Source organism: Phocoena phocoena, chromosome 9 (genome assembly GCF_963924675.1).
Source record: "Phocoena phocoena chromosome 9, mPhoPho1.1, whole genome shotgun sequence".
Taxonomy (NCBI): Eukaryota; Metazoa; Chordata; class Mammalia; order Artiodactyla; family Phocoenidae; genus Phocoena; species Phocoena phocoena.
The window spans coordinates 33,304,034-33,331,080 of NC_089227.1; the positions used below are offsets into that span (position 1 = coordinate 33,304,034).

At 37.6% G+C, this 27,047-nt stretch overlaps 1 protein-coding gene across 1 annotated transcript in view; it reads right to left on the minus strand.

Moving 5' to 3' along the window:
• ITGB8 (integrin subunit beta 8) overlaps nt 1-27,047 on the minus strand; it is an 82,035-nt gene that overhangs the window by 37,776 nt on the left and 17,212 nt on the right. The window contains exons 2-3 of the mRNA XM_065883548.1: nt 7,851-7,936; nt 1,748-1,919 (exon numbers count right to left, since the gene is read on the minus strand). Of these exons, the coding sequence (XP_065739620.1) occupies nt 1,748-1,919; nt 7,851-7,936 (258 nt within the window). The remainder of the gene's footprint in view (nt 1-1,747; nt 1,920-7,850; nt 7,937-27,047) is intronic.

Sequence of the window (27,047 nt, forward strand, 5' to 3'; positions counted from 1 at the left end):
TATTTTGTTTTTGTTGTTTCTATACCTTTATCTGGATGCTTCATTCTTCTTTAATAATAAAAGCATTTAAAGTTTTGAATTATCCTGAGAGCAACTTTGAACACATACCATTATGTTATGATGTGTGTTGTTATTATTGTTGTTATCAAATAGTCTATGACTAGAGTTTTGATTTATTCTTGGAGATAGAACTTATTTAGGAAAACCTTTTCTTTGTTTCTCTATTATTTAGTATTTGTTTATCCTCTTGTATTGATTTTAAATTTTATTGCGAGGTGTTCAGAGATGTTGGCCTATAAAAACAGTTTCACTTTTTGGAGTTCAGTTTTCTTGTATAAAATATAATTAATTTCTAAAAATATTTCATAGCTTTTGAAAACATTATTTTATATATCAAGAATTATGGATTGAATTTTGCCCCCTCCCTGCCCGCCCCCAGCCAAATTTCTGTGTTGAAGCCCTAACTCACAATGTGATGGTGTTTGGAGATGGAGCCTTTGGGAGATGACTAGATATAGATGAGGTCCTGAGGGTGGGGTCCTCATGGTGGATTCAGTGCCCTTATATGTAGAAAACAGAGAGCTCCTTTTCTGTCTGTCTGTCATTCTCTCTCCCTCTCCAGAAACCGAATCTGCCAGCACCTTGATCTTAGACTTCCTAGCTCCTAGAACTGTGAGAAAATAAATTTCTGTTGTTTAAACCACATAGTGTGTGGTATTTTGCTATGGCAGCAATAGAAGGTGGCAAGTGTCATAATCTTACCAACCTAGTTACTTTAATTTTTGTGTATCCCTTTCCAGCTGTCACTCATTTATGTCCATACTAGGTTGTATAATTGTTGGATATGGTGAAGTGCACAGTTTTAATTGGAAGCTGGGAATATGCCTAGGGCCAAGAAAGAAATGGATTTCGTTATTTTGGTAATCCAAGAGTCTGGGAAAAATAGCTCAGCTTTGGAATTGGGAGGTCATATGTTGATAATGGTTATTCAAAAGTTTAATGACAGGACAAGACCACCCAAAATGAAATAATGATGGCTTGAAGGCAATTGCATACCACTTAAAACTAAATGTATCTAGTTGAGCGATGCATATCTTTGTACCTGAACTTATCTTGCCATATGTAGTTAGTTCATTGGGATTCTCTGGCACTGGAGAAAATGAATAATTTCCAGTGGCCTGCTACATGAGCAATACAGTGGTGTGGAAGGACAAGTATAAGAGAAGTATTGGAGGAAATGTGTATGTTACTCTCAGGGGCCAAATCAGCTCAAGTTAATTATGATAATTATGAATTATAGTTTTCTGTTACAAGCTTATCACACAGGCTCTAAGACTTAGCTTAATTCACATCTCTTACTAATTAATCAACTAACAAATTCAGCAAACACTTAATGGAGTGCTTACTACATGCCAGCACTCTGTTAGGCATTGGAGAAACAGAGTGGGATGAAACATGTTCTCTTTCTTCCAGAGCTGGCAGTGGCATAGGAACACAATTACAGTACAATGTGATCAAGTTTGGAAACACATAATTATAATATAGTGTGGTCAGGTTTGCAGTGTCTGAGGCCACACAGCTAGCTATAGGCATAAGAAAGACTAGAATTCTGATTTCTTGATTCTCAGCCCACTCTTATTTCTACTGTAGCAATACTGCCTGCCATAAAATGCTAAATATGAGCAAATAAAGCTAGATATAATTTCAAATGAAGAATCATCATTGATTTATTTGAAAATAACCATACCTTGACGTAGCTGAATCAGCACTTCTCCTGGTGTCACCTGGGTATTGATTTCATTTTCACTTGGTGTTACATGCACAGATGGGTATTCTATCAAATCAATTGAGCAGCCTTTGTTTATTAAATTGGAAACAATATCACAACGTTCATTCTTTGATCCACCTGAAATGAAATCCTGTTTAAAAGAAGGAAAATCACTGATGTTTTTAGTGCATATCATCTCAGTTATAACCAAAGAAAACCACATAACAAACACTGCAAAGAAGCCATCTTCCAATATTGTACAAATTATACAACTGTTAAGAATAGCTGCATGTTTCCAATAAGAATACTGGAAAATTTGTCTTAAATAAAGCTTTCATTTCTAAATGTTATTTTGAAAGAAGAAAATGAATATTAAAACGGAGATTTAAACTAAGTACTTTAAATATTGTTAACTGATCACTTTAAAATTATACCAACTTAATTCCTTCTAAATATTTTACTTTGGAAATACTGCTCCAAAAGAAAATTTAGCCAAAATAGACCATTCAGTGTGGTTCCACATGTAAGCTTCAGTTCTCAAAGAACCCAACTGGTATGTTTACCATATACTATTATGTTTGGAATGTGAGAGCAAGTCCTTAGAAATCACATGCCTAATTAGGTACTGAAAATTCATAAAAGAATGAATTGGAAATCTTTATTTCTTAAACTAAAAATTCCCCGACTTCTTATACACATAACAGCCTGTAATTCAGTAAACCAAGGAAGATGCTCATAATGAGGCTGGGAGATATAAAAGTGCAGCTCAAATTCTCATGATTTTGAACAGAATCTTGAACTTTCATTACCATTCAGCACTGGTTAGTCGGTGGTAATCCAATAGCCATCCATTAAACTTGGAATTAATGGAGCAAGCTTAAAATATAATTTATCTTGACTGAGAAAGAGTTGATATTTTTATTTTTGAATGTAACCATTCAGGTTTTTTCCTAAGAACAGGAAATGTATTGAAAAGTATAGAAATATAGTTTATTATATATAATGTTGGCCTGAATTATTTGGGATATTTGCTTACATATTGGCTGGATATTTGCTTAGTGATCTTCCTGGATGTGGCTATTTTGATCTGGCATTCAGTCATTCCTCATCTAGTTTAACTGATTCAGAGAACTGGGTTTCTGATCAATTACTCATTCAATCAAAGAATGTTGACTGAATACTTACTCAGGGACAGTAGTTTGTTAGGTGCTGAGGATACAGACTGAAACACAACAGATAGAGCCATTAAGCAAGTAAATATAATTATCATAGGCATTAAATTTAGGGGAAGCACAGAATGTCATAGGGTTATGGAGAAAAGAGATTATATTCAAGTTTAATATTACTTGACTATGAGATCACTAATTATGAATAAGGAGATCCTTGGCACTGGTGAGGAATTAGATGGGATGGTGGTAGGCAATATAAAAACATTCATACAAAGATTTTAGTCTAATTCTCTCAATTTAGAAAAAGGGTTGGAAAACTAGAGACAGTGGGACAAACACAGTTCATGGCTTGTTTTTGTATGGCTTGAGTGCTAAAAAATACTTGTTACATTTTTTAAATGCTGTAAAACAATAAAAACGGAGAAGAAGAATGTACAACAGAGATAGTATGTGGCACAAAAAATTTTACTATGTGACCCTTTACAGTACTGATCCTGAATTAGAGTGTGGTGCACAGTTGTAATATAAATATAATTAAAAGACAAAAGAGAGGGCTTCCCTGGTGGCACGGTGGTTGAGAATCCACCTGCCAATGCAGGGGACACAGGTTCGAGCCCTGGTTGAGGAAGATCCCACATGCTGCGGAGCAACTAAGCCTGTGCCCCACGACTACTGAGCCTGCGCTCTAGATCCCGGGAGCCACAACTACTGAGCCCACGTGCCACAACTACTGAAGTCCACGTGCCTAGAGCCTGTGCTCCGCAGGAGAAGCCACTGCAGTGAGAAGGCAGCGCACTGCAACGAAGAGTAGCCCCCACTCGCCACAACTAGAGAAAAGCCCACACACAGCAACAAAGACCCAACACAGCCAAAAAATAAATAAATAAATAAATAAATAAATAAATTTGTTTTAAAAAAAGACAAGAGAGAATATGTTCTTATCAGTCAAGATCTCCAGGTGTCATTGGTGAATGACTTCATGGGAATAGAAGAATTCTATTTGCCTTGCTATTGACCTTGCTTGCTGAAGTTTAAAATGTTTAAAGCCTTAATTTCTCATTTCCAAGTTTATCCTATCTGTTGTTAAAACTTAGAGGTTCTGAATGTGAGATTTAGTTTTTAAACAACTTGGAGCTCCTCAGAGAAAGGTGGCATGTACTGCTAGATATAAGGGGCTGGATGGGGGATCTCAGCTGTCCCAGAGCCTGGGGAATACTGAGGGCGCATAAGGCTTGGTACATGTATGCTCATTCATGCCTCCCATGAAGGCCGCAGCCCAAGGGCCACATGCGTTTTAATTTAATTAATTTAAGTAAAAACTGCAAGCCTTCAAATCAGGAAAGGAAATAAAGTACAAAATAACTCTGATTTTTCTTTTCAGCCGGAAATTTTGTGATTTGTATATACAGAATGAAAAAGAGGGGAGGGTGGTTAATTCACTGCAACTATACATCAAGCTATGCCATTTGACCTTTAAATGTCAAATCATTTTGCTGAAATAGGCAAAAAAATATCATTTGTTTTGCAGTGTCTGAATCAGCATGGCTGTTTTTACTCTACTGTAAAAACTAAGTTAGAAAAACATTGCCAATTTGACAATTAGGTTTGAAAAGGGAAGAAAAGATCGTGGCATCAAAATAAAGAATGGAATGCTGCCCCTACCCACTGTGGCCTACTTTCCACTCTGTATAAAAGAAAAGAATTTGAAACCACACCCTTTTAACTTTTGGTGTTTTGGGTCATTTTAATGTCTTCTAATTCTTATATTTTACTTTTTCTACAAGAAATACTCAAGCAAACGTATACTCCAGCTGTCTAAAACCTATTTGAGAATGAAAAGCCCAGGTTAGAAAGTTACCCTGGTTGGCTTCTCATCAGTTGTTACTTTCATCCATTTAATGTAATAGTCTGGAGATATAAATAGGAAGAGGTTTTTCTCCTACTCGTTTCTGAGTCTTTCTAACCTCCAAGCATGGCAATCTGCACAGAAATGAAAGAATTCCTTCATCTTCCTTTTTGACAGAGAATGCCCTTTGTATTGTATTTCAGTTTAATTATGCTCCGAGGCTGCCCTGTAAACTTCTGGCTATGTAATCACAACCTGTATCTGACATATCAGGCAGAAGAGGAAGAGAAGTCTTCAAAACTTTCACATACGTTGTCATCTTTTTTTTCACATATGTTATGTCCAGTCTTTCACATATGTTAAAATGAATATGAGGCATTGAACTCGGTAATATTGATACAATTTTGTCTATCCTAAATATTTTCCAGTTCCTTTTATTTAGCATGGAGAGAAAGAGAAGTCAAAATATACAGAATGGCAGATTGACATGCCACACAAGAATGCAGACAAATTGATTATACTCTGTGTAAATTTTCTAGTGAACTTTTACTTTTGACCAGCTTTGAGAATTATACAAACCAGGCTTAAGTTGGTCATGTTTATCTTTTCTAATCATGAACAGAGAAAAAAATGCCTCTTTCTTTCTTGTCCCTCTATTCTTGCTGGCTGAGAAATAAAACCATCAGTTGCATATGTGACTAAATGGTGGGCAATCTTTCAAAATTAATCATTGCATTTTTCCTTTCAGTGGTGTCAGGTCAGCATGTAGGGAGTGGACAGCTCCTTCTGCTAATGATATGGCCAGTGACTGAGTGCTAACATGGGTTGCTTCCCCTGACGTTGTATTCTTAACACAGGCAATTTTCTTAGTTTCCTAAGTCTGAATGAATTGCTCTAGAGTCTCACCATTGTTCTTATAGTAACTTAAGCAATGCCTGTGTGCTAAATGCCTTCCACATACAGTTTCATTTAAACTTCACAACAGTGTGTCATAGTTACAGTTATTATTTCCATTTTAGAGCTAGGGAAAACTGAGGCTCAGAGTGGGTAGGTTAACATGGCCAAGTTTACATAGTTGGAAATGGATGGCACTGGGATTTGAATCCAAGTTGATCGCATTTCAGAGCCTGCTTTGTCAACACATAAATTAGACTACCCTGCACCACATAGAAGAATATTTCGGGATATGAACAGCCAAGTCATTTCTGGATGTTTTCTGAGATCCCCTTCTGAGGATTGGACCAACAGCAGACACCTCTGGAAGCCACCCTATATTTCCTCCTTGGCTTACCTCCTTCCATTTGACCACCCATTCCTCTGAATACACAAAATCCCTCTTCCGTGGCAGGACTGACATTGCTACTCCCATAACTGTGACTCTCCAGACTTTTCATGCCAGTAGAGGTGTGAGATGGAGAAGGGTGCTCTCTGGAAACTGACATTCTATATGGCTGGCATGTTGCATTTAGCTGGTAACTGGGTTTCTGAACCATCTTTTGAAAATCCCTCTAAACTATAGTCACTAAAGTTCTCAGGAGCTGAAGTTAAGTTGGCACAGTCTTCACAACTCTAATGATCTTCCTTGGTCATGCAGTAGAGATCTAAAACGGAGTGTTGGGTGAGGGTCAGGAAATATCAACATATCAACAAATGTAAAACATACCTGACAAGGAAAAACTGGAAGTAAACTTCAAACTCAAGGTTATAGAGATGCGGAAAGGGAGGCTCAGAGAAAAGAGTGAATTCTGTCTGGTCATTTGGGTCATAGGAGGGAATGAGATTGGTCCTGGAAACTGTGGAATTGTCTTCTCTATGACATTGCCTGGCTCCATGGGTTCTGGCAAAGCACTGCCTAGTTTTGAGTGGCATCTGATTTTCTGACCGATAAAGCCCAGAGTACATCCAGGAAGCCTTTGGGCTGTCAGTAGGAGGGCTGCTTACTTCCAGAAGACATGGCTACTGTTTCATGATCCCCTCCCCTGCCTTTTTCCTGACTTGTTGCATAGAAGAAAGTAATGTCCATCATGCTTTGCTACTTTTCATATTTCTGTTTCCTCTTGGGGGATGTATAAAAGGACAAGTAATAACAGGAGAGATTGGAAAGCTAATGGTAGATACAGTTTTTTCATCTAAATCAGAGGCTGCAAAAGCTAGAGATTTCTCTTCATGTCAAGCAAAAGGCCATTAAAGGTCTGTTTGTTTCACTTCTCAGGGACTACATAAATAATTGTAAAGTTACCTAGGTAATCTCATAAAAAAAAACAAACCCAAATTAGCAGTTGGCTTCCTCATTGAAACTTATTATATAAGGTAGTTTTGATTGAAGATTACCAACAAAAGAAAAAACTCAATACAAGTTTAGAGCCAAGAAGGAAGGAACACATTATAATCGTTTTACTAAAAAGTTTGTTATTAGGATATGTTTCTCTTTATTTGACTATAAAAACACAAATTTTGAAGAATAAACATTTTCTGGTTATTCTCCATGTAACAGAATTTAATGTACACAATATTGCGTGAATAGGGTTGCATGTCAAAGAAAAGCATCCCATTTTGCATAAGTAGCCAGTGAACTGATGTACAGTGTTATGAAATGGAGCAAATCACTTATCTCCAAGTATTTCAAATAAAAACAAATGAGATGGAACAATAAATTAGCTTGCTTTTCTTTAATAAGCAAGCACAAGACAACGATCCAACTTGGATATATAACCTAATGCCCCAAGCTGCAGCAAGAATTTCGCACAAAGCCTACTGACCTATCAAAAGTTACTATCCGTGTTTGCCAATTCTCTCTATAGAACAGATGGAAAACATAAAATGGTTTGCACTTCATTTCAAAATTACCATAATTTTCCTAATAAAAAGGTTATACTTATATTCAGCCAGATATGCTGTTTCCAAGCATGAAACCAAAGAAAATTTTCCTGATGCTCAGCAGTATCTTTCTTTTTCCTGATGCATCTTCAAGGCACAGAATATTAGGTCAGTGAAATCATGCTAGAAAGAAGGTCAACTTTAAGGAAAAGAGAAAAGAGCAAAAAAGGAAAGAAAGAAAAAGGCACACCTCTTGAGCACACCATCCACATTCCGGACCCAGCACAAGGCACTTGGTGCAGGACACTGCATTCGAAGATGCACATCTATTGTCTTCTGTAATGGAGGATAAAATGAGGCATTACGGTTTACTCTGATATTGGGAAGTATGTGCAATTCTAGACCAAAATGTATTTTGAAAACTGACATAAGCTGACCCATAGTTTTAAGTACATGACATCAAAAAATATATAATTTCTTTGGGAATTGTTAACCTGATAACTGCAATTAATATGTACCATATTTTCTGGATAGCTATCATCTGGTTTTATAAAATTAGGGAAAAGAAGGTGATAAAAATATGACTTTAGGTTTTGGGGTTTCATTTGAAGTTCTGTTGCAATGGCAGAGGATCCTCCAAATTTTTTAGTGTGCTAAAGTTTCATTGTAGTTCATATTATCTGAACCAATGAGGTGTTTTTGGATCTAGAATTTTTCTGTAAAAATAATCATATACAGACCTCAGTCTCAACATGTAAATCCATATTGAGTCACAGTGAATGAAGTTTCTGAGAAACATTCTTGATGGACATACACAGTAGTTCACTTGGTAATTCTGACTGCATTAATATTGATTATTTTGGCATGAAGGATATCAGAGCCAGACAAAATGGCAATGATTCAGTATTTTAGAAGTAAAGTGGTTAAAATGAATGGGTTGTTTTCGTTAACCTAATTTAGTTTCTCTGACTGGACCACTTTAAGATTATGACCAATTCACTTTTCCATAGCTACTCACACTTGTCTGTTATGTGTTAATAACATAGTTGTGCCTGGATACTATTTACCTTTATCCTTCTAGCCACTGTCTACTTAGATCATTAAAAAGAGGCTCATATTACAGACTTAAACACATAAAATATAATGAAGAGAGAGTCATAAATTATTTTATCATGAGGTTTTAGTGGAACAATCACATGCTTCCCATACTCCATCCTTTACAATGAAATGTCCCAAGGACATGGGAAATCACAGCATTCTACCCATCTCACACGCACACAGTAAATAACACAGACATCCTGGCTTTAAGTAGTTCACAGTCCAGGTGAGGTGAAAACTGTATAAGAAAACAATAAAATACAGGGTGATAAGCATAACAAAATATCACCAGTGCACTATGGGAATATGGTGAGGATCTTCTCACTCTACTTAGAGGGAAGGGCAGGGGTCAGAGAAGAGGGCATGTTTACAGATGGCTCCCCAGAGGCAGTGCTACCTAGTATGTCTCTTTGCCCTCTCATTTTGTTTCTTCTCATTTGTGTTCATCTCTTTTTAAAAAATGTAATAGGCATGAAAGAAGACTGTGTGTGTGCCCAATCACACATGTATATCGGAGTTTGAAAGGGGATAGAGTCTACAAAATCTCTAGCTATCCCCGTCTAATTGGTTTCTCTTTTCCTTCTCTCTCAACTTGCCCCAACATTCTTGAAGACAGGGTTGAAACGGTTCTGACCTGGAGGTGGCATGGGATGGGTGTTGGCAGTGAAGAGAGAGAGAGGAATACAGAGAAGTAAACATAGCAGAGAGGTGCATTGGGATATTGGGAAGTATGTGCAATTCTAGACCAAAATGTATTTTGAAAACTGAAATAACTGGGGTGGTAGTGAGCACTCTTCCCTGTATTTCCCCAGACACCAATGAGTTAAGCTAAAAGCATTCTTCCCTAACATCTCATTGTTCTATTATCCATCTCTTCTGTCCCCTTCATCCTTTGTCCTTGGCTTTACATCAGCTTTTAAAACACACCATCCAAAACATCTTCCCTGATCTAGATGCACTGCACTGGGCTAGAATTTTCTTCACTGGCCTAGAATTCCAAGGACTAAAAAAATAACTAATGTTTGGGCTCTCTTTACTACAGTGTGGTCACCAACTATGAAGACTCCATAACCTAAAAATCTTCCATCTGGCTTATCCTCCAAAACTGTAAAACCTGCTTATTCCTGAAGTATTCAGAAGAGGAGTGACCTTTTTAGTTTCGTTCTCAGAAAGCAAATCAGTTTAGGTGTAGAAGTCAAGCACATTTGCAGACCTAACTTGACCTTTACCAACTCTTAAGCTTGACCCAGCTGGAAAATGGAATTAAGTCTATTTCAGATCAGAGTTGACCAAGCCTTTCACTGAATAGGTAGGACTTTTGCTGTGGCAGTTAAGACTGCAGTCTCCTAGAAGGGAAGCTGCAGATTCTATGACTTTGGTCTTTGTTTCTAATGGTTGTCTGACTCTGTCTTAAGTTAACCTGGTTCAAGTTCAAGTCAGGCTCCTACGTCTATAGCACATGTAGTAAATAATGAATTTATAAGCAAACATCTGTTCTCTCTGAATCTTTTTTTAAAATTAATTAATTAATGAATTTTCAGCTGTGTTGGGTCTTCGTTGCTGCATGTGCGCTTTCTTTAGTTGTGTTGCAGTGCGCGGACTTCTCATTGCAGCTGTTTCTCTTGTTGTGGAGCACAAGCTCTAAGCACATGGGCTTCAGTAGTTGTGGCACGCGGGCTCAGTAGTTGTGGCACGTGGGCTCTAGAGCGCAGGCTCAGTAGCTGTGGTGCACAGGATTAGTTGCTCCACGGCATGTGGGAACTTTCCTGACCAGGGCTCGAACCCGTGTCCCCTGCATTGGAAGGCGGATTCTTAACCACTGCGCCACCAGGGAAGCCCTGTTCTCTCTGAATTTTGCTTTCTGTTTTCTTTTAAAAGTTCTAGTGCCAACCTCCATTCTCAAACTTCAGACACCTAAGGATGATGACTAAGGGACACAGAGACTTTGGTTCTGTTAATACTTCCCTAGTTCCAAGGCTGACATTTCTCAGTCTATTTAACTACAGGAAAAATGATCCTGTTTAGATGATATGTTTATTAATATTATTTTGAGGATGTTTAATCTACAGAAGTGAAAGAAAGAAGAAAATGGACCAGAAAAAAATAACCTAAAGACAGTAGAAATTTCAACGTTTAGCTTGGGATCTTTCCATAAGTCACGTGATCAGATCAAGTGAAAGTTCTAGGAAACATTTCTAATGTTTTTATGGTCTAAAGTCTACACCACAAAATTTCAACAAAATTTAAAGGATGTCCATAGTTATCTGGAAGAATGAACTGAAAACTGATAAAGATTATCGTCCGTGGTATTTAGAATCAATCATTCTAGATCCTCCTGTTACTCCTAGACAGAATGATTTGTAAAAAATGCAGAAATGCATTTTTTCCAGACAGCATCCTCTTCCTAATTGCATTTACTATACAAATTAAATTAAACTTGGATAATTATATAAAACTGCTTCCTTTAAAAAAAACAAAATAAACACTGTTATAATGAATATGTATTCTACTTTGATAACAGTCAAAACCAGGCAAATTGAGTACATGTAGAATAAAGTTTGGAGTATAACTTCAGGGTTTCCTTGTTCTAGGTGTATATCATAGTCATGTAAATGTTACAGATATCTTCAAAATACATTACCTGATTACTGAAAGTTCTTGCATACACGACATTTAATGTGTTATCATTTGATATAAAAGTTAAAACAAAGAAATAGATTCGTGTTTTAATCACTTGTAATTATCTACTTATTCCAAGTTTTGACTGAGGAACTGTTTCGTAAAGGCCCCTACAAAAATATAGGGAGGGAGGAGGTAGTTTAGGTCTCCTTCTTTGAAAATCAGACACAGGAAACAGAACCAAAGTCACAGTTAAATTTCAATAGGGATTAAGTAAAGGGGCAAGGGAGAAAAGGTGGAAGCATGGGAAGCTCTTTGGAAAAGATGGATCTGAGTAGGGAAACTTGGAAGAGCTTAGAAATGTATTACAAGGTTGCTTCAGTGGGTTGTGTAGGCTTCCTGGTGGAGGGGACTGGTGCCTGTGTTCTGGTGGATGAGGCTGGATCTTGTCTCTCTGGTGAGCAGGATCACATCCGGTGGTGTGTTTTGGGGTGTCGGTGGCCTTATTATGATTTTAGGCAGCCTCTCTGCTAATGGGTGGGGTTGTGTTCCTGTCTTGCTAGTTGTTTGGCATAGGGTGTCCAGCACTGTAGCTTGCTGGTCGTTGAGTGAAGCTGGGTCTTGGTGTTGAGATGGAGATGTCTGGGAGGTTTTTGCCGTTTGATATTACGTGGAGCTGGGAGGTCTCTTGTGGACCAGTGTCCTGAACTTGGCTCTCCCACCTCAGAGGCACAGCCCTCATGCCTGGCTGGAGCACCAAGAGCCTTTCATCCACACGGCTCAGAATAAAAGGGAGAAAAAATAGAGAGAAAGAGGATAAAATAAAATAAAGTTATTAAATAAAAAATTATTAAGAAAAAAAAATTTTTTTTAAGTAAAAAAAAAGAAAACTGTACGGACAGAACCCTAGGAAAAATGGTGAAAGCAAAGCTATACAGACAAAATCTCACACAGAAGCATACACATACACACTCGCAAAAAGAGGGAAAGGGGAAAAAATAATATATCTTGCTCCCAAAGTCCACCTGCCCAGAGATAAACCCACGCACATATGGTCACCTTATGTTTGATAAAGGAGGCAAGAATATACAGTGGAGAAAAGACAGCCTCTTCAATAAGTGGTGCTGGGAAAACTGGACAGATACATGTAAAAGTATGAAATTAGAACACTCCCTAACACCATACATAAAAATAAACTCAAAATGGATTAAAGACCTAAATGTAAGGCCAGACACTATCAAACTCTTAGAGGAAAACATAGACAGAAGACTCTATGACATAAATCACAGCAAGATCCTTTTTGACCCACCTCCTAGAGAAATGGAAATAAAAACAAAAATAAACAAATGGGACCTAATGAAACTTAAAAGCTTTTGCACAGCAAAGGAAACCATAAACAAGACCAAAAGACAACCCTCAGAATGGGAGAAAATATTTGCAAATGAAGCAACTGACAAAGGATTAATCTCCAAGATTTACAAGGCAGCTCATGCAGCTCAATAACAAAAAAAGAAACAACCCAATCCAAAAATGGGCAGAAGACCTAAGTAGACATTTCTCCAAAGAAGATATACAGACTGCCAACAAACACATGAAAGAATGCTCAACATCATCAATCATTAGAGAAATGCAAATCAAAACTACAATGCGATATCGTCTCACACCGGTCAGAATGGCCATCATCAAAAAATCTAGAAACAAAAAATGCTGGAGAGGGTGTGGAGAAAAGGGAACCCTCTTGCACTGTTGGTGGGAATGTGAATTGATACAGCCACTATGGAGAACAGTATGGAGGTTCCTTAACAAACTAAAAATAGAACTACCATATGACCCAGCAATTCCACTAATGGGCATATACCCTGAGAAAACCATAATTCAAAGAGTCATGTACCAAAATGTTCATTGCTGCTCTATTTACAATAGCCAGGACATGGAAGCAACCTAAGTGTCCATCATCAGATGAATGGATAAAGAAGATGTGGCACATATATACAATGGAATATTACTCAGCCATAAAAAGAAACGAAATTGAGATATTTGTAGTGAGGTGGATGGACCTAGAGTCTGTCATACAGAGTGAAGTAAGTCAGAAAGAGAAAAACAAATACCGTATGCTAACACATATATATGGAATCTAAGAAAAAAAAAGAAAAGGTCATGAAGAACCTAGGGGTAAGACGGGAATAAAGACACAGACCTACTAGAGAATGGACTTGAGGATATGGGGAGAGGGAAGGGTAAGCTGTGACAAAATGAGAGAGTGGCATGGACATATATACACTACCAAATGTAAAATAGATAGCTAGCGGGAAGCAGCTGCATAGCACAGGGAGATCAACTCGGTGCTTTGTGACCACCTAGAGGGGTGGAATAGGGAGAGTGAGAGGGAGGGAGATGCAAGAGGGAAGAGATATGGGAACATATGTGTATGTATAACTGATTCACTTTGTTATAAAGAAGAAACTAACACACCATTGTAAAGCAATTATACTCCAATAAAAATGTTTAAAAAAATTTTATCTAGGTAACAAGAACTAATAATAGTAACTAATATTATTAAAAAAAAAAAGAAATGTATTACAAGGAAGTTAGTGCCTGAGGCAGTATCTCAAAACAGGGAGAGCAAAGAAATAATACAATTATTGGTATTTCTCTTTTTTCTTCTAGTTTTTTCCTTGGAGTTCACATAAATAATACAAAATTGAATTGTTCATTTATGTGTTCTTCATTTCCTCTTTTAATTAGTATTCAGAATACATGAAACATAATTTTACTTTTGAAATAGACAAAGAAGCAGATATAATTAAAATAATTATAATAATATGTGGCAAAACTTCAACTACTAAAATAATTTTTATGCAACAAATGCATATTTCAAGTGTGCTCATATAGAATTAGTTGAAAAAATTCACTTTAATATTTGTAGTTTGTTACTAAACTATAATTCAGAAAATGCTATTCTCCAGCAGCGGCATCCAGCTTAGATTGGCAAATTTTTCTCCTCTACCTCTAACATACTGCTTAATTTCTTTTGAACTTGTAGCAAATAAGCATTCAGCCCATATAAATGAAAATGAGTACCTTTATGGGGAAAACCATTTTGTCTAAATAATTTTGCCTCTACTTGCACTTGAAGAAACATACACCTACATTTATGTTTAGTGAAAAACACCTTGGCTTGCTTTCTTTCTTGTCTCCCTGTTAGTATTTCCGGTGATTAGGTTTGATAGTCTAAAGATGTATTTGGAGAAAAGGTGGTGGTATGATAATGTTCAGTTCTTATATAGTGGCTCAGGAAAAAGGGTGAGGGGATTCTAAGAAAAAATAATTGTCTTAGATCCTCAGAGGAAGAACCTGAGAGAGATTCTTGGCAAGTGATTTTTGAGAAGGGAAGTGAGATGAGAAGGTCAGGACAAGGTGCTCAGCAAAGATGTTGGTGCAGTCCAAGTCTGATCTCAGCCTGATCCAACCCAGAAGTCATACCCAATTGACACCATGGAGTTGTCCCACCTTGAGGCAAGGGTGGTCTAACATTTATACCCTCATACCAGTCAGTCATTGGCTGCAGGCAGCCTGGAGGGCATAGGGTGGGGTCAGGGTAGGTTAAAGTCCCAGATATCTTTGAGCCATGTAGTTTGCTTTGGTGGAAGCCAATTCTGAGAAGGTGGCATTTGTGAGCCATTAACAGCCAGAATTCACAGTAGCTGGGGATGGTGTGCCAACCTATAAAAGGATTCCAGATGGGGTGCCAGCAACATCTACTAAAATGATGTACCCCAGAGAGTGATAAACAATTAGAGTAGCAGGCAGAGATTGCTATTTGCCTGCCTGTTCTTTACTAAGAGTATCTTAGTTTTGCTGAAGATGGCATTGAGAAGAACTGGAACATCACACTTTCCAGCCTCACTTACATGGTCATATGACTAGTTGTGATGACTAGGATGAGGAGGCAGAAATTGCTGAATGGGGCTTCTGTCAAAGTTCTTCAAAAAGAGGGCTGATTCAGCTGGAAGGCCCCTTTTGTCTTATGCTTGTCCTGCTTCTTCCTGCTTGGAACATGGATGTGATGTCTCAAACAGCAGCAGCAATCTTCATACTTGAGGTAACCTTTTTCATAGAAGCCAATAGTAAAGATGGCAAAAGTAAAGAAGCCCAGGCCGCTCATCACTGTGGGGTTGCTGCCCCCTTTCTGGGTTGTCTCTCAGAACTGTTTCTGACATTAAGAGGAAAATTCACCCCAATCTTACTTAAGCCACTATTTTTAAAGGCCCTCTTACTAGCAGATGAACACAATGCCTCAGACAGTTTTTCATCTGAGATTCAAAAGATAAATTAATGAGATGTTCATAGCAGCATTATTTACAGTTGCCAAGATATGGAAGGAACGTAAGTGTCCGTCAATAGATGAATGGATATAGAAGATGCGGTATACACACACACACACACACACACACACACACACACAATGTAATATTACTCATCCATGAAAAAGAATGAAATTTTGCCATTTGCAACAACATGGATGGACTTGGAGGGTATTATACTAAGTGAAATAAGTCAGAGAAAGACAAATACTGTATGATGTCACTTATATGTGGAATATATAAAATAAAACAAACTAGTGAATATAACAGAAAGGAAACAGACTCAGAGATATAGAGAACAAACTATTAGTTACCAGTGGGGAGAGAGAAGGGGGGAGGGGCAAGATATAGGTAGAGGATTAAGAGTTACAAACTATTATGTATTAAAAAAAAAGCTAGAAAGATATATTGTACAACACAGGGAATATACCAGTATTTTACAATAACTATAAAAGGAATATAATCTTTAAAAATTGTAAATCACTCTGTTGTACACCAGTAACTTACAATATTGTATGTCAACTATATCTCAATGAAAAAATGAAAAAAATTAATAAGAGAAAAACTTGAGCAGAATTAATATAACTGCTTTTTTAGAAATGTTAAGCATAACATTACTTTATATGAAACAGATCATCCACCCTAAAGAGACTGTGTTTTTTCATGTTTTGCTATTCTTTGGAAAAGTAAGACTACTAGACTGTCAGTTCCTAGAAAACAAGTGCTTACATATATTTTCTTTCTTTCCTCAGTGTCTGAGCCTAGCACCTGGTACACACTCAATTAATGTGGGATGAATAATTGATATTCTAAGTTGAGTTTGATTTGTCAATTTAATATCTCAGGTCTTTCTAGCTCCTGAATATGCATTTTAAAATAATCTTTCTTTCCGAAACCTATTTATTGCAGAAGGCAATATAACTATGTTTACTTAATGTTTCAAATAGGGATGACCTCATCTTGATGTTTCCAAATGTGAAAAAAAAACAAATATACCTATAGTGACAAATTTCTTTTTTTTTTAACATCTTTATTGGAGTATAATTGCTTTACAATGGTGTGTTAGTTTCTGCTTTATAACAAAGTGAATCAGTTATACATATACATATGTTCCCATATCTCTTCCCTCTTGCGTCTCCCTCCCTCCCACCCTCCCTATCCCACCCCTCTAGGTGGTCACAAAGCACCGAGCTGATCTCCCTGTGCTATGCGGCTGCTTCCCACTAGCTATCTATTTTACGTTTGGTAGTGTATATATGTCCATGCCACTCTCTAGTGACAAATTTCTTTTCCTTACATTTGGTCTTCTGATATTGTACAGTTCCGCTGATTTATTTTAAAGCAAGGCTAGTTTCTTTCTAAAGAACTCTGAATATGTGATGGAATGGTACTGAATTGAAATAGCACTTTTGAATGCTATTTCATTTTATATTTATCAGATGCAAAACTACCAAATTCAGGTTTTTTTTTCTTATTGTTCAGATCTAAATCAGATTCCATTTCAGCAAATGTTTTATGCCCCTGTGAGGTTGAGTACCTTCTTACTGAGAGGAACTTCCTTATAATGCCAATGTTAGGAAATAGCATTAGTATCTTTTCTTCTTATTAACCAGGTTTATTAGACTTTTATTACATGTAATCCTCGTTTCAGGGACAAATTTCAACCTCCCTTGTTATATAGCAGAAAATCATGTGAGTACAATAGGGTTTTATGCTAGCATAAAGATTTTTGGAGCACAAACAGGGAAATAAAGCCTCTTTCAACACTGGGCAGGTTAAGAAATGTTAGGGCAATACTTCACATTCCATTAGTCTGCCCTGCCCTGTTTGGGGCAATCCCAACATGAGTCAGTATTTAAAGTACGCTGGGATGGCATAAATCAAAACTCTAGTTCATGATGGAATTTACAAGAAGAACCACTGTGAAGCCACTGATGACACTCATTTGTGTTGAAATGGGCCACATCAAGAGGGCTAGTCTGGAGGGGTCATATCAGAAACTTTTATTGTGACTCATTTACACACATTTTAACCAACTTTGCTTTGAAAAAGTTCTGATTGCAGGCCATCTTCGGTGATTGTGTAATTTATCCTCTATACCAGAACAATTTTAACTTGAAAGGGGGAACTATTAATTACACTGGTGAAACAGGTGTAAACTGAAACTCCTCAGGCAAGCTGAGGCCTCAGGTTACCCTAAATGCACAGTAGTTTGGTGTGTAGAACAAGAAATAAAAACAATACACAAGGCAATCCGTGCTCAGGTGATAGAAAATGTACAAGGAGAAATAAAATACCATGAGTTATTATTATTATTTTTTTTTATAGTGTGATCTATAAGCTTCATGTATTTGCATATCCAGTTCTCTCTTCAGATTGAGAAGTTCTCAGCTATCATTTCTTTTTTAAAAAAATTTATTTTATTGATTTTTGGCTGCATTGGGTCTTCTTTACTGCACACAGGCTCTCTCCAGTTGTGGCGAGTGGGGGCTACTCTTCCTTGTGGCTCACAGGCTTCTCACTGCGGTGGCTTCTCTTGTTGCAGAGAAGGGGCTCTAGGCGCTCAGACTTCAGTAGTTGTGGCACTCGGGCTCAGCAGTTGTGGCACGTGGGCTCAGTAGTTGTGGCTCCCGGGCTCTAGAGCGCAGGCTCAGTAGTTGTGGCGCACGTGCTTAGTTGCTCCGCGGCATGTGGGATCTTCCCAGACCAGGGCTTGAACCTGTGTCCCTTGCATTAGCAGGTGGATTCTTAACAACTGCGCCACCAGGGAAGCCCCCATGATTTGTTATTGATGAGGGAATCTCTTCACATTAAGGACAAACCGTCAGGTTTGAAAGATAGGTAAAATGCAGAAATCTGGCTGAAATTTGTTTGATTGTTTTTTAGATTATATCTTCTTTGAAATGGGAAGGAGACAAAAGAGTATAAAGAGTACTTGTCATTTGCATTTGAAAATGACTTTGCAGTTCATATTATTTCCTAACAGTGAATTTTCTTTTGGTGGGCCAAGCAGGTATTCAACAAGATAGTTCAACAAGAAGAGGCTCAAATCAAGTTTTGCATTTACTCCTTTGCCTGTGCATATCAGTTTGTCTTCTGACATTCACTCACCTGGTGGGAATTTGTGACAAAGCGAGGGAAACTCAGGAAGAAAGGTGAGGGGCAAAAACACAGCATCTCTCAATATTGCTTGCCTACTTCAGACTTGGAACTTGAAAAAGGATCAAAATCTCAAGATTCAAGGAGGGCTCCAGAGGCCCCTCTGAGGCAAATTCTGGTTAAAGCTGCATTTGTCTAACTTGGAAAAGCAATATTAGTCATGTGCTTTGTGTCTTGTTTTAACTGGAACTTTTCCATACATTCCAACTGTCCTGTTTATGAGGCACACTCCCTTTTTATAAAAGCCAAAATATTCACCGGTTTCCCACTCTGTTCCTCTAAATAATGTTTTTTAACCTAACACACTAGAGTTCTAGGGGCTCTTCCTATTTTCCTCTCCAACTCTTGGCATGTATGAATTTCCTTTCTCCCACCTAAAAAAAAAAAATCATAGTGCTATTCATGTCAAAACCCAAATGCCCCAGGATAGTAGGAATACATTATTTTCATTATATCTTTTAATCTTGAAGTCACGTTGCAGGTGTGCACTTGATTAGAGCAGCAGGGAAACACCCTATATTGTAAAGAATTTTATTCTAAGTAAAAAAATAAATTAAAAGTCAAAGTGAATTTTAGTTAATTCAGCATTTGGTTTTCCTGTAATTACACTTCAAAGACCAAAAAGGTATCTATAGTTGACTCTGCCACTTGAAAATCAAACCTATATATATGATAGGATAAAATTAGGGAAAAAAACCCAAATATTTATTAAGTGATTACTCTCATTTGGGCCCTGTCCCAAGCACTTTATATGTATTACCTCACTGAAAATTTATAAAAGTCCTATGAGGAAAGCACTACTAAGCCCATTTTAAAGATGAGGAACTAACTAAAACTCAGGCAAAGTCTCATCTCAAAGTCAGAGAGCTAGTAAGCACAGACACCAAGTGTGAACCCAATTCTGACTACAAAGCCTCTTCTCTTAAACATTGTCCTGTATAGAATAGAGAAAAACATAAAGAAAGACAATTATACCGAAGTATGATTTAAAACCTAAAACCCTTGTTAATTAGTACTATTATTAATTCTTAAGTGATGACTCAATAATAATTTCCATGTAGCTGAAGACAATTCTTTCATACTACTAGTATGTTGTTACTTTTCCTATCATCAGTCCCACTCTAGAGATGAGGATGTTAGATTCTCCCCAGTAGGATTATTTTCTGTCCTCAGTGCCAAAGACTTCCCTAAGTACTTCAGTGCCCTTTTCAAAATTCACTTTATTTCTAAGCACAAGGAAACTTTGAGTTTTAACACCAAAGCCCCAGCTTGAATGTCTTACCAAGTGCCTCAATCAGATTGGTTGGCACTTTTTCAGCAAGGGAGAGAGCTTCTCCTTTTACTACTGTGTTTCCCCAATATCTTGCCAGGGGACAGTTCTGGGCTGCATGCTAATTAGGCAGAAGCACTTGAAATGGTGTTTGCAGTTGCAGTTTCCATTTGTGAATTTCCAGTTCTGCCCTGGAAGCCAAATCTGGAACAGGGAAGCAAGCAACTTGTTCTTGTCCTAACTGCCTATTCTCAGACCTTGGCTTCATAATTTAACTTTGCTGAGGTTTTGCTTCCTTGCTGATGAGGTAGGGAAAATGCTCCTGCTCTTTATATGCTGTATTCATCTACTGTGTTGTGAAAACACTTTAAAAAGTAGAGTATGAGTTAAAATGACGATTGGTGGAAAACTTTTGCTTTATAGCATGTACAGTCCTGTTAGTTTATGCGGACATTTTAAGATATAATTTATAATATGAAAGATGTGTTTTTAAAGGTCATCCACAACCCTATATGTTATATATATCAGTTACTCATCAGTTGTCTGTAATGCGGAATCATTCATTGTTTTATGTTTTAAACTTGTCAGCAAAGAAGTACAAACAAACTTTTGCTGGGATGAAAGTGTTCTGTATGTTGTTTGTAGTGTTAGTTTCACAGGTCTATACATCTGTCAAAAACTGTTCATTTGACACTTTAAATGATGTAAATTTTATCAGTAGGGTTGACTTATTGATGTAATATTTATCAATAAAGTTTATTTAAGATTAGCATTGTAAATTAACTTTGATAGAATATTATTTGTTAGATAAAGGACAATCAGAGCACAGTGGGGAAATATATTCCTTTCTTGAGAATATATATAAAAATATTAAATTACTTTATGTGGTTTTTAAAAAGTATGCCAATGACACATTATATAAATCTTTTGACTTACAGATCAATTTGTGGTTAACTAAAGTCATTTATCCCTATACTATATTTACCTGGTTTATATAACCTATTCAGATCGAGGGGTAAATTATTGTAATGCTCCTTCAAACAGATTGAGCTCAGCTGTGAGATGATAAAAATTTTTTTCAGGTTAAAAAATTATTTTTTATATTCTACTTGGAATTCCTTGCAAGGCTTCAGCAGCATGAAAAATTGAAAGGAGTGTGTACTAATACCAAGTGTAAGATTAAGTATCTTAGTAATTAGTATTAATATTAGCACTAATACTAATATAGTTTGAAGTACACATTAATAATACATTTTATAGTCCATTCTCTATAATAAAATCACTTCAATCTTCAAGCCAAAGATGATTCTAAATACTTCAGTGTCTCATAAAATTCATTTTACTTTTGGACTCAGGAAAAGGAAATTCTGAATTATAATTTAAAAATTTTCACCTTACTCTACCTTATAGGAATGAAATTTAATATTCTATAACATTTAAATTACCTAAACTATTTCAACTAATTGCCCAGTTTACTTCCATTGGCTGGAATTTGACTAGGTACTTCTTGCTACATACATATATCAGTGATCAGTACTTTACCTCATAGTCTTCAAGGTGTACTTTCCAAGGACAAGGATATTCTCTTATAAAACCACCAAGAGTTGGTGAATTTAGGACATTTTATATTGATACTATAACACAAACTAATCTATAGTCCATATTGTCCTATGAAATTCTTGTTCCATAGTCTCCATATTTCCCCAAATGGTCCAGCTGTTGCTTCCACTTCATCAAAACTCAGCTTTATTAGAGTTTATCATTCTTTGGGTAAATCTTCAACCACTGCTTTAATCTTCTTGCTCTCACTAGCTGTTTGTAGGCTTCTCCCCCCATTCCCCCAGTCCCTGCCTCCCAAAACGTATCAACTTCTATTCTTTCAAAGTTCACAGCTCTTATTTAATATGCTCCTCCCAATCTTTGTTATCATCACCAGACATTTTTCTAAATTTTACAAAGTATTATCTTGCTCATGATTTTCAGCTTACCCAATTCCATAAAATCACCCCACATCTCACTACCTCCACCTTAGACAGAGTTGTTGGGAATCCCTGGGGCCTGCAGCAGGGAATTCTCATGAGCTATTGGGGCCAATGGATCATGCAACCATGAGAGAGTTATTAGACCCAAAGACCAAAAGTAGGATAAAGGACAAATTCAGGGGGAGCCAGAGGATGGGACAGAAGGCAGGCTCCTGAGCCAAGAATTCTAAACATGAAGTTGAAAATAAACAGAAGTAGTGTTTATGCATCCCAAGCAACAGCTTATACCTTAGCATCTGAAGCTGCCTTTGTGGGGCACTGTTTCTTCCAAATTTCTTTCTCATTTCACCTAACCCCTAGGCCTTGTTGATTCATCTCTTGTTGATTTTCCATCATAGTTTCTCACATTCACTATTCTAATTCTTTCTCTTCAAATCCCCAAACGCTTCTGCCGAGTCCTCATACTTAAGATATGACCCAACCTTACCTTTATATTACCTAGAATATCTAAATTACTTTTTTTTTAAGTCAAATTTGTCTTTGTTCTCTTTTCAGAGGAAGAAGAGTTTCGTACTTGCCAAGATCATTTCCTCTATCTGTCTAGTGAATTGCTCACTCAAAGGCAAATGATAATTTCCTAATTATATCTAGCAGCTAGTATTTAGTAATGTTTAAATGTACTCTACCTTTTAACAGTGAGTGGACACTATCACTTCTCCCATTCCCACGACTAATTCTCTTTTTTTTTTTTTTTTTTTTTTTTGCAGTACGCGGGCTTCTCACTGTTGTGGCCTCTCCCATTGCGGAGCACAGGCTCCGGACGCGCAGGCTCAGCAGCCATGGCTCACGGGCCCAGCCGCTCCGCGGCATATGGGATCCTCCCAGACCGGGGCACGAACCCGCGTCCCCTGCATCGGCAGGCGGACTCCCAACCACTGCGCCACCAGGGAAGCCCTAATTCTCTTTTTATGTCTGGCTATTTTTACATCTCTCTAAACTCTGTACCTTGATGGCTTCATGAACTAACATGACTTTAAGTCTCATCTGCTTGCACATGACCATCAACTTAGTATCTGCAGTTCCAAATTCTCACTCAAGTTTCTGTCTTGAATTTTCAACAGTCTTCTGGACATTCCACGTAGGTTCCTACTGGAACTTCAAAAGCTGCAAGTCTCAAATAAAAATCATCTTCCCATCTATCAGTAGCTCTTCCTGACTTGACTGACCTATTTCTGTTAATTACAATATTTTCCTAGTTATTCTGCTTTAAATCTTTATGGTCAACATTGACTCCTCCCTCTGCCATAATCCCAGCAACGTATTAGTCACCAATACTTCTTGCTTTTACCTCAGTATCTTTAGCATTCATCTTTCCCTTATTGGACTTCAACCTAGTTTAGACTCTCATTTATCATTTGCTTTACTGTTAACAATTTTCTCAGTCTTTTACCTTGGGCATCTACCACTGAAATACTTTATACAGATGTTCCTCAGTTTCTCCAGGGGGTTGGTTCCAGGACCTTCCACCCCATACCAAAATCCAAGGATGCTCAAGTCCCTTATGTAATATAAAATGGCATAGTATTTGCATATAAGCTATGCGCATCCTCTCATATACTTTAAATCTTCATGTTAATGCTATGTAAATATCTGTAAATACAGTGTAAATATTATGGAAATGGTTGCCAGCATGTGGCAAATTCAAGTTTTGTTTTTGGAACTTTCTGGAATTTTTTTTCTGAATGTTTTCAATCTGTGGTTGGTTGAATCCAGGGATGTGACACCCCTGGATATGGAGGGTTGACTGTATACATTATTGCCTACCCTACTAAACAATCAGATAAAAAGCCTTCAATGATTTCCCACCACCTGAGTAGTCAAGTTCAAACAAATTCATCTATATCTAACTCAATGGCTCTCTCTTTCACTTCTCCCCTGATGCCCTAGTCATGGCCAGTATGTATGCCTCCTCTCTCTGCCTGAAGAGTCATCCTGGGCATTTCCCTCTATTACAGTCCTTCCAGTTCTTCAGCATCCAATTAAGACACTTATCTTACTTTTACATCTCTGCCATCAGTTCCTTCCTGTTCCTTTCAGGTGTGGCTTATCTCACTACTTTTGAGTCCTTACAGAATTTGCATTGTGATTCTTACATTCTTCATTAAATTATAGTTATTTGTATGTATTTTATTTAGTTATTTGTGTTTTATTTGTTTATTCAGTTAGTTGCAGATTATGCAAGTGTGGGTATAATTTACATATTACGTTTGTAAATATACTTAGCAAGAAGCAAATTCCCCCAGGGAGGAGATGATGTTAGATAGTTTGGAAAGTCTTCAATAAACCCTTTCACTTCCAAAGCGTTGTCTCGGATAATCAGCTCCAGCTCATTGTCTGAGGAGGTAGCCCAAGGCATTCAAAAAAAAATGTCCATCTCCCGCTCAGTAGGAGATTGAGTAGAGTGAGCATCCTCATACCAGTACAAAGTCAGGCTTCCTCAGACCGTTTCTCTTCCTTCCATAGAATCAAGAACAAGCCCCAGAACTTCCACCTTCCTCTTGCCACTCACAGCTTTATCACCACTATCTACCTTGAGTTCACAAAGACTAATCTGACTTATCCGTGTTCATGTCAGTTGCTTCAAGGAGTCTAAGACTTGCAAATGCCCCTCTAATCCCTATTAGGCTGTACACAATCTCTCTTCTCCCCTCATCTGCTCTCTTTTACAACTCCAGAAACCCTCTTCTTGTGCTCTCCAAAATTGTTAGCCCATTTCCAGAAGAATTCCCTGTATATCGGTCTCTTCTATGAATTTTCCCACTCCTTGCTCTAATGAAAACTGAATCACCCCTGAGGTTCGCTTCCTTTGCTGACCTCATGAGTAATGGCTGTTTCTCCCATGACCCTCATGACACTGGGCCTAGAGGCAGATAGCTGCCCTCCTTAGTTCTTATTGCCACTTCCAGGGCACTCTCACTCCTCCCAGTTTTGACACTCTTAACTCAGATTACATCACTCAGAACCCTGAATTACTACGGGCACTTACTGACGCCAGGGTGATGCCTTCTCATTTCTAGAGAATTTTGACTCGTTGCTTATCACACTCTCCAATACTACTACTATTTCAGTTCATGGCAATTTCAGTTCATGGCAATTTCAGTATATATGCAGAACATCTTTGCAATACCTAGATGCCCCACTTCCTCATTCTCTTCTCCAGTTATTTTGTCCTCCACTCTGATTTAGCTACTTGCTTAAGCCATGGTCATAGCTTTAGACCTTGTAATTACCAGTAATTGCAACCCCTCTACAATCCCAATATTTCCCATATTATCCTCTCTGACCCCTGCCTCCTGTCTTTCAATCTCACTCACTTCCAGGATCCTGACACCGACAATCTGCCACCTCCACTCCTTCCATCTTCCCATCTATGTCACATCTCTTATATCCCTTGATAGCCTCTCTTTTTTTTCTGATCCCCTCCACCAATTATCCACAAGGCTAACTCTCACTGCCCTTAAGACTTTGCTCAGACATCCCCTTTTTTAATGATGTCTAGCCTGTCTAATCCATTTAAAATGGCAACTCCCACCTATCCCCCTAATCCTGGTCTACTATTTCCCATAGCACTTAGCACTTCCTAACATACTATGTAATTACGTATAACCATGTTTACTTTTTATTTTGTTTCCTCTTCCCCCAAAATATAAGACTCATGAGGACAAGGATTTTTGTCCTTTTGTTTCCTAATGTTTCTTATACATCTTGAACTATGCTTTCCACACAGTCATTGTTGAAAAATTATTTGTTAAATGATTAGCACTTATTAGATTTTAGTTTAAATTATAGAACCTATTAGATTATAATTCACATTTAAGTGCCAGTCTCTTCCTTTCAAGTGACATATCACTGAGGCAGATGCTATCCTTTCATACTTCCCTCCAGGACTTGGCTCAGATATCACATTCTGATGGGAGGAGGCAGACCATAGACAAAATAAATAGAAGGTCTAGCATTCTAGAAGGTGCTATATGTCTAGCACTTTCTGTAGAGAAAAACAGACTCAGATGGGGAGTGAGGAGTGCTAGAGAGGAAGGTGTGAGCACTGCTGCTTATTCCCCAGCTGCGTTTGTTTTTACTACAGAAGGTGCTAGACAAATAGCACCTTCTAGCACGCTGGACATTCTATTTATTTTGTCAATGGTCTGGCTCTTCCCATTAGGATATAAACTACATGTGGGCAGATATTTCTGTCTATTTTGTCCACTGCTCTATTTTCCGGGCTTAGAGCAATATCTGGCACATTATAGAGACTCACTACATATTTGTTTAATGAGAAGATGAATGCATGTCTCCTCTGCATTGACCAAAATGTCCCGTGTGTGCCCTCTCCCCCAACCCCTTCTCTCTCTGAGTTGATGTGTTTACTTCTGCATCGTTCAGTTAACTTTCTCCCAATTGTGTCCCCTTCTCTCAGTCAACTCTGGAACTCAGCTCAGGATGCCTCCCCTTGGGGAAGCTTTGTCCTGTTACTGCACTTATACTCTCTGGCCATTCTGCACTGCTCCCCAGCACTCATAACACTTTCTTTTTTTGACACGTTGTCTCTGAATTTTGCCACTTTGATATCCCTAGTCTACTCATTCGATAAATTAATCCTTATATTTCTGTTCTTCCTGTTTTTATACACTCATTTAACAGTTTTCTGCTAATAGCTAAAGACAATGCAAGTAATCATATATACCTTTAGGGTAAGGGATACACAACCTGGATTTGCTTTATGTTGATGCATTTTATGATGGTTTCTAGGAATACATTGTACCTAAAAAGGTGAACCATATGTATAGTAAAACCTAAGTAGTTGAAACCTTCAGTTAATCAAGGCTCTGCACTTTAATTCTCTGCTGAAGCATAGGAAAATTTAAAATTAAGTATTAATATTTAGAAGGGACTTT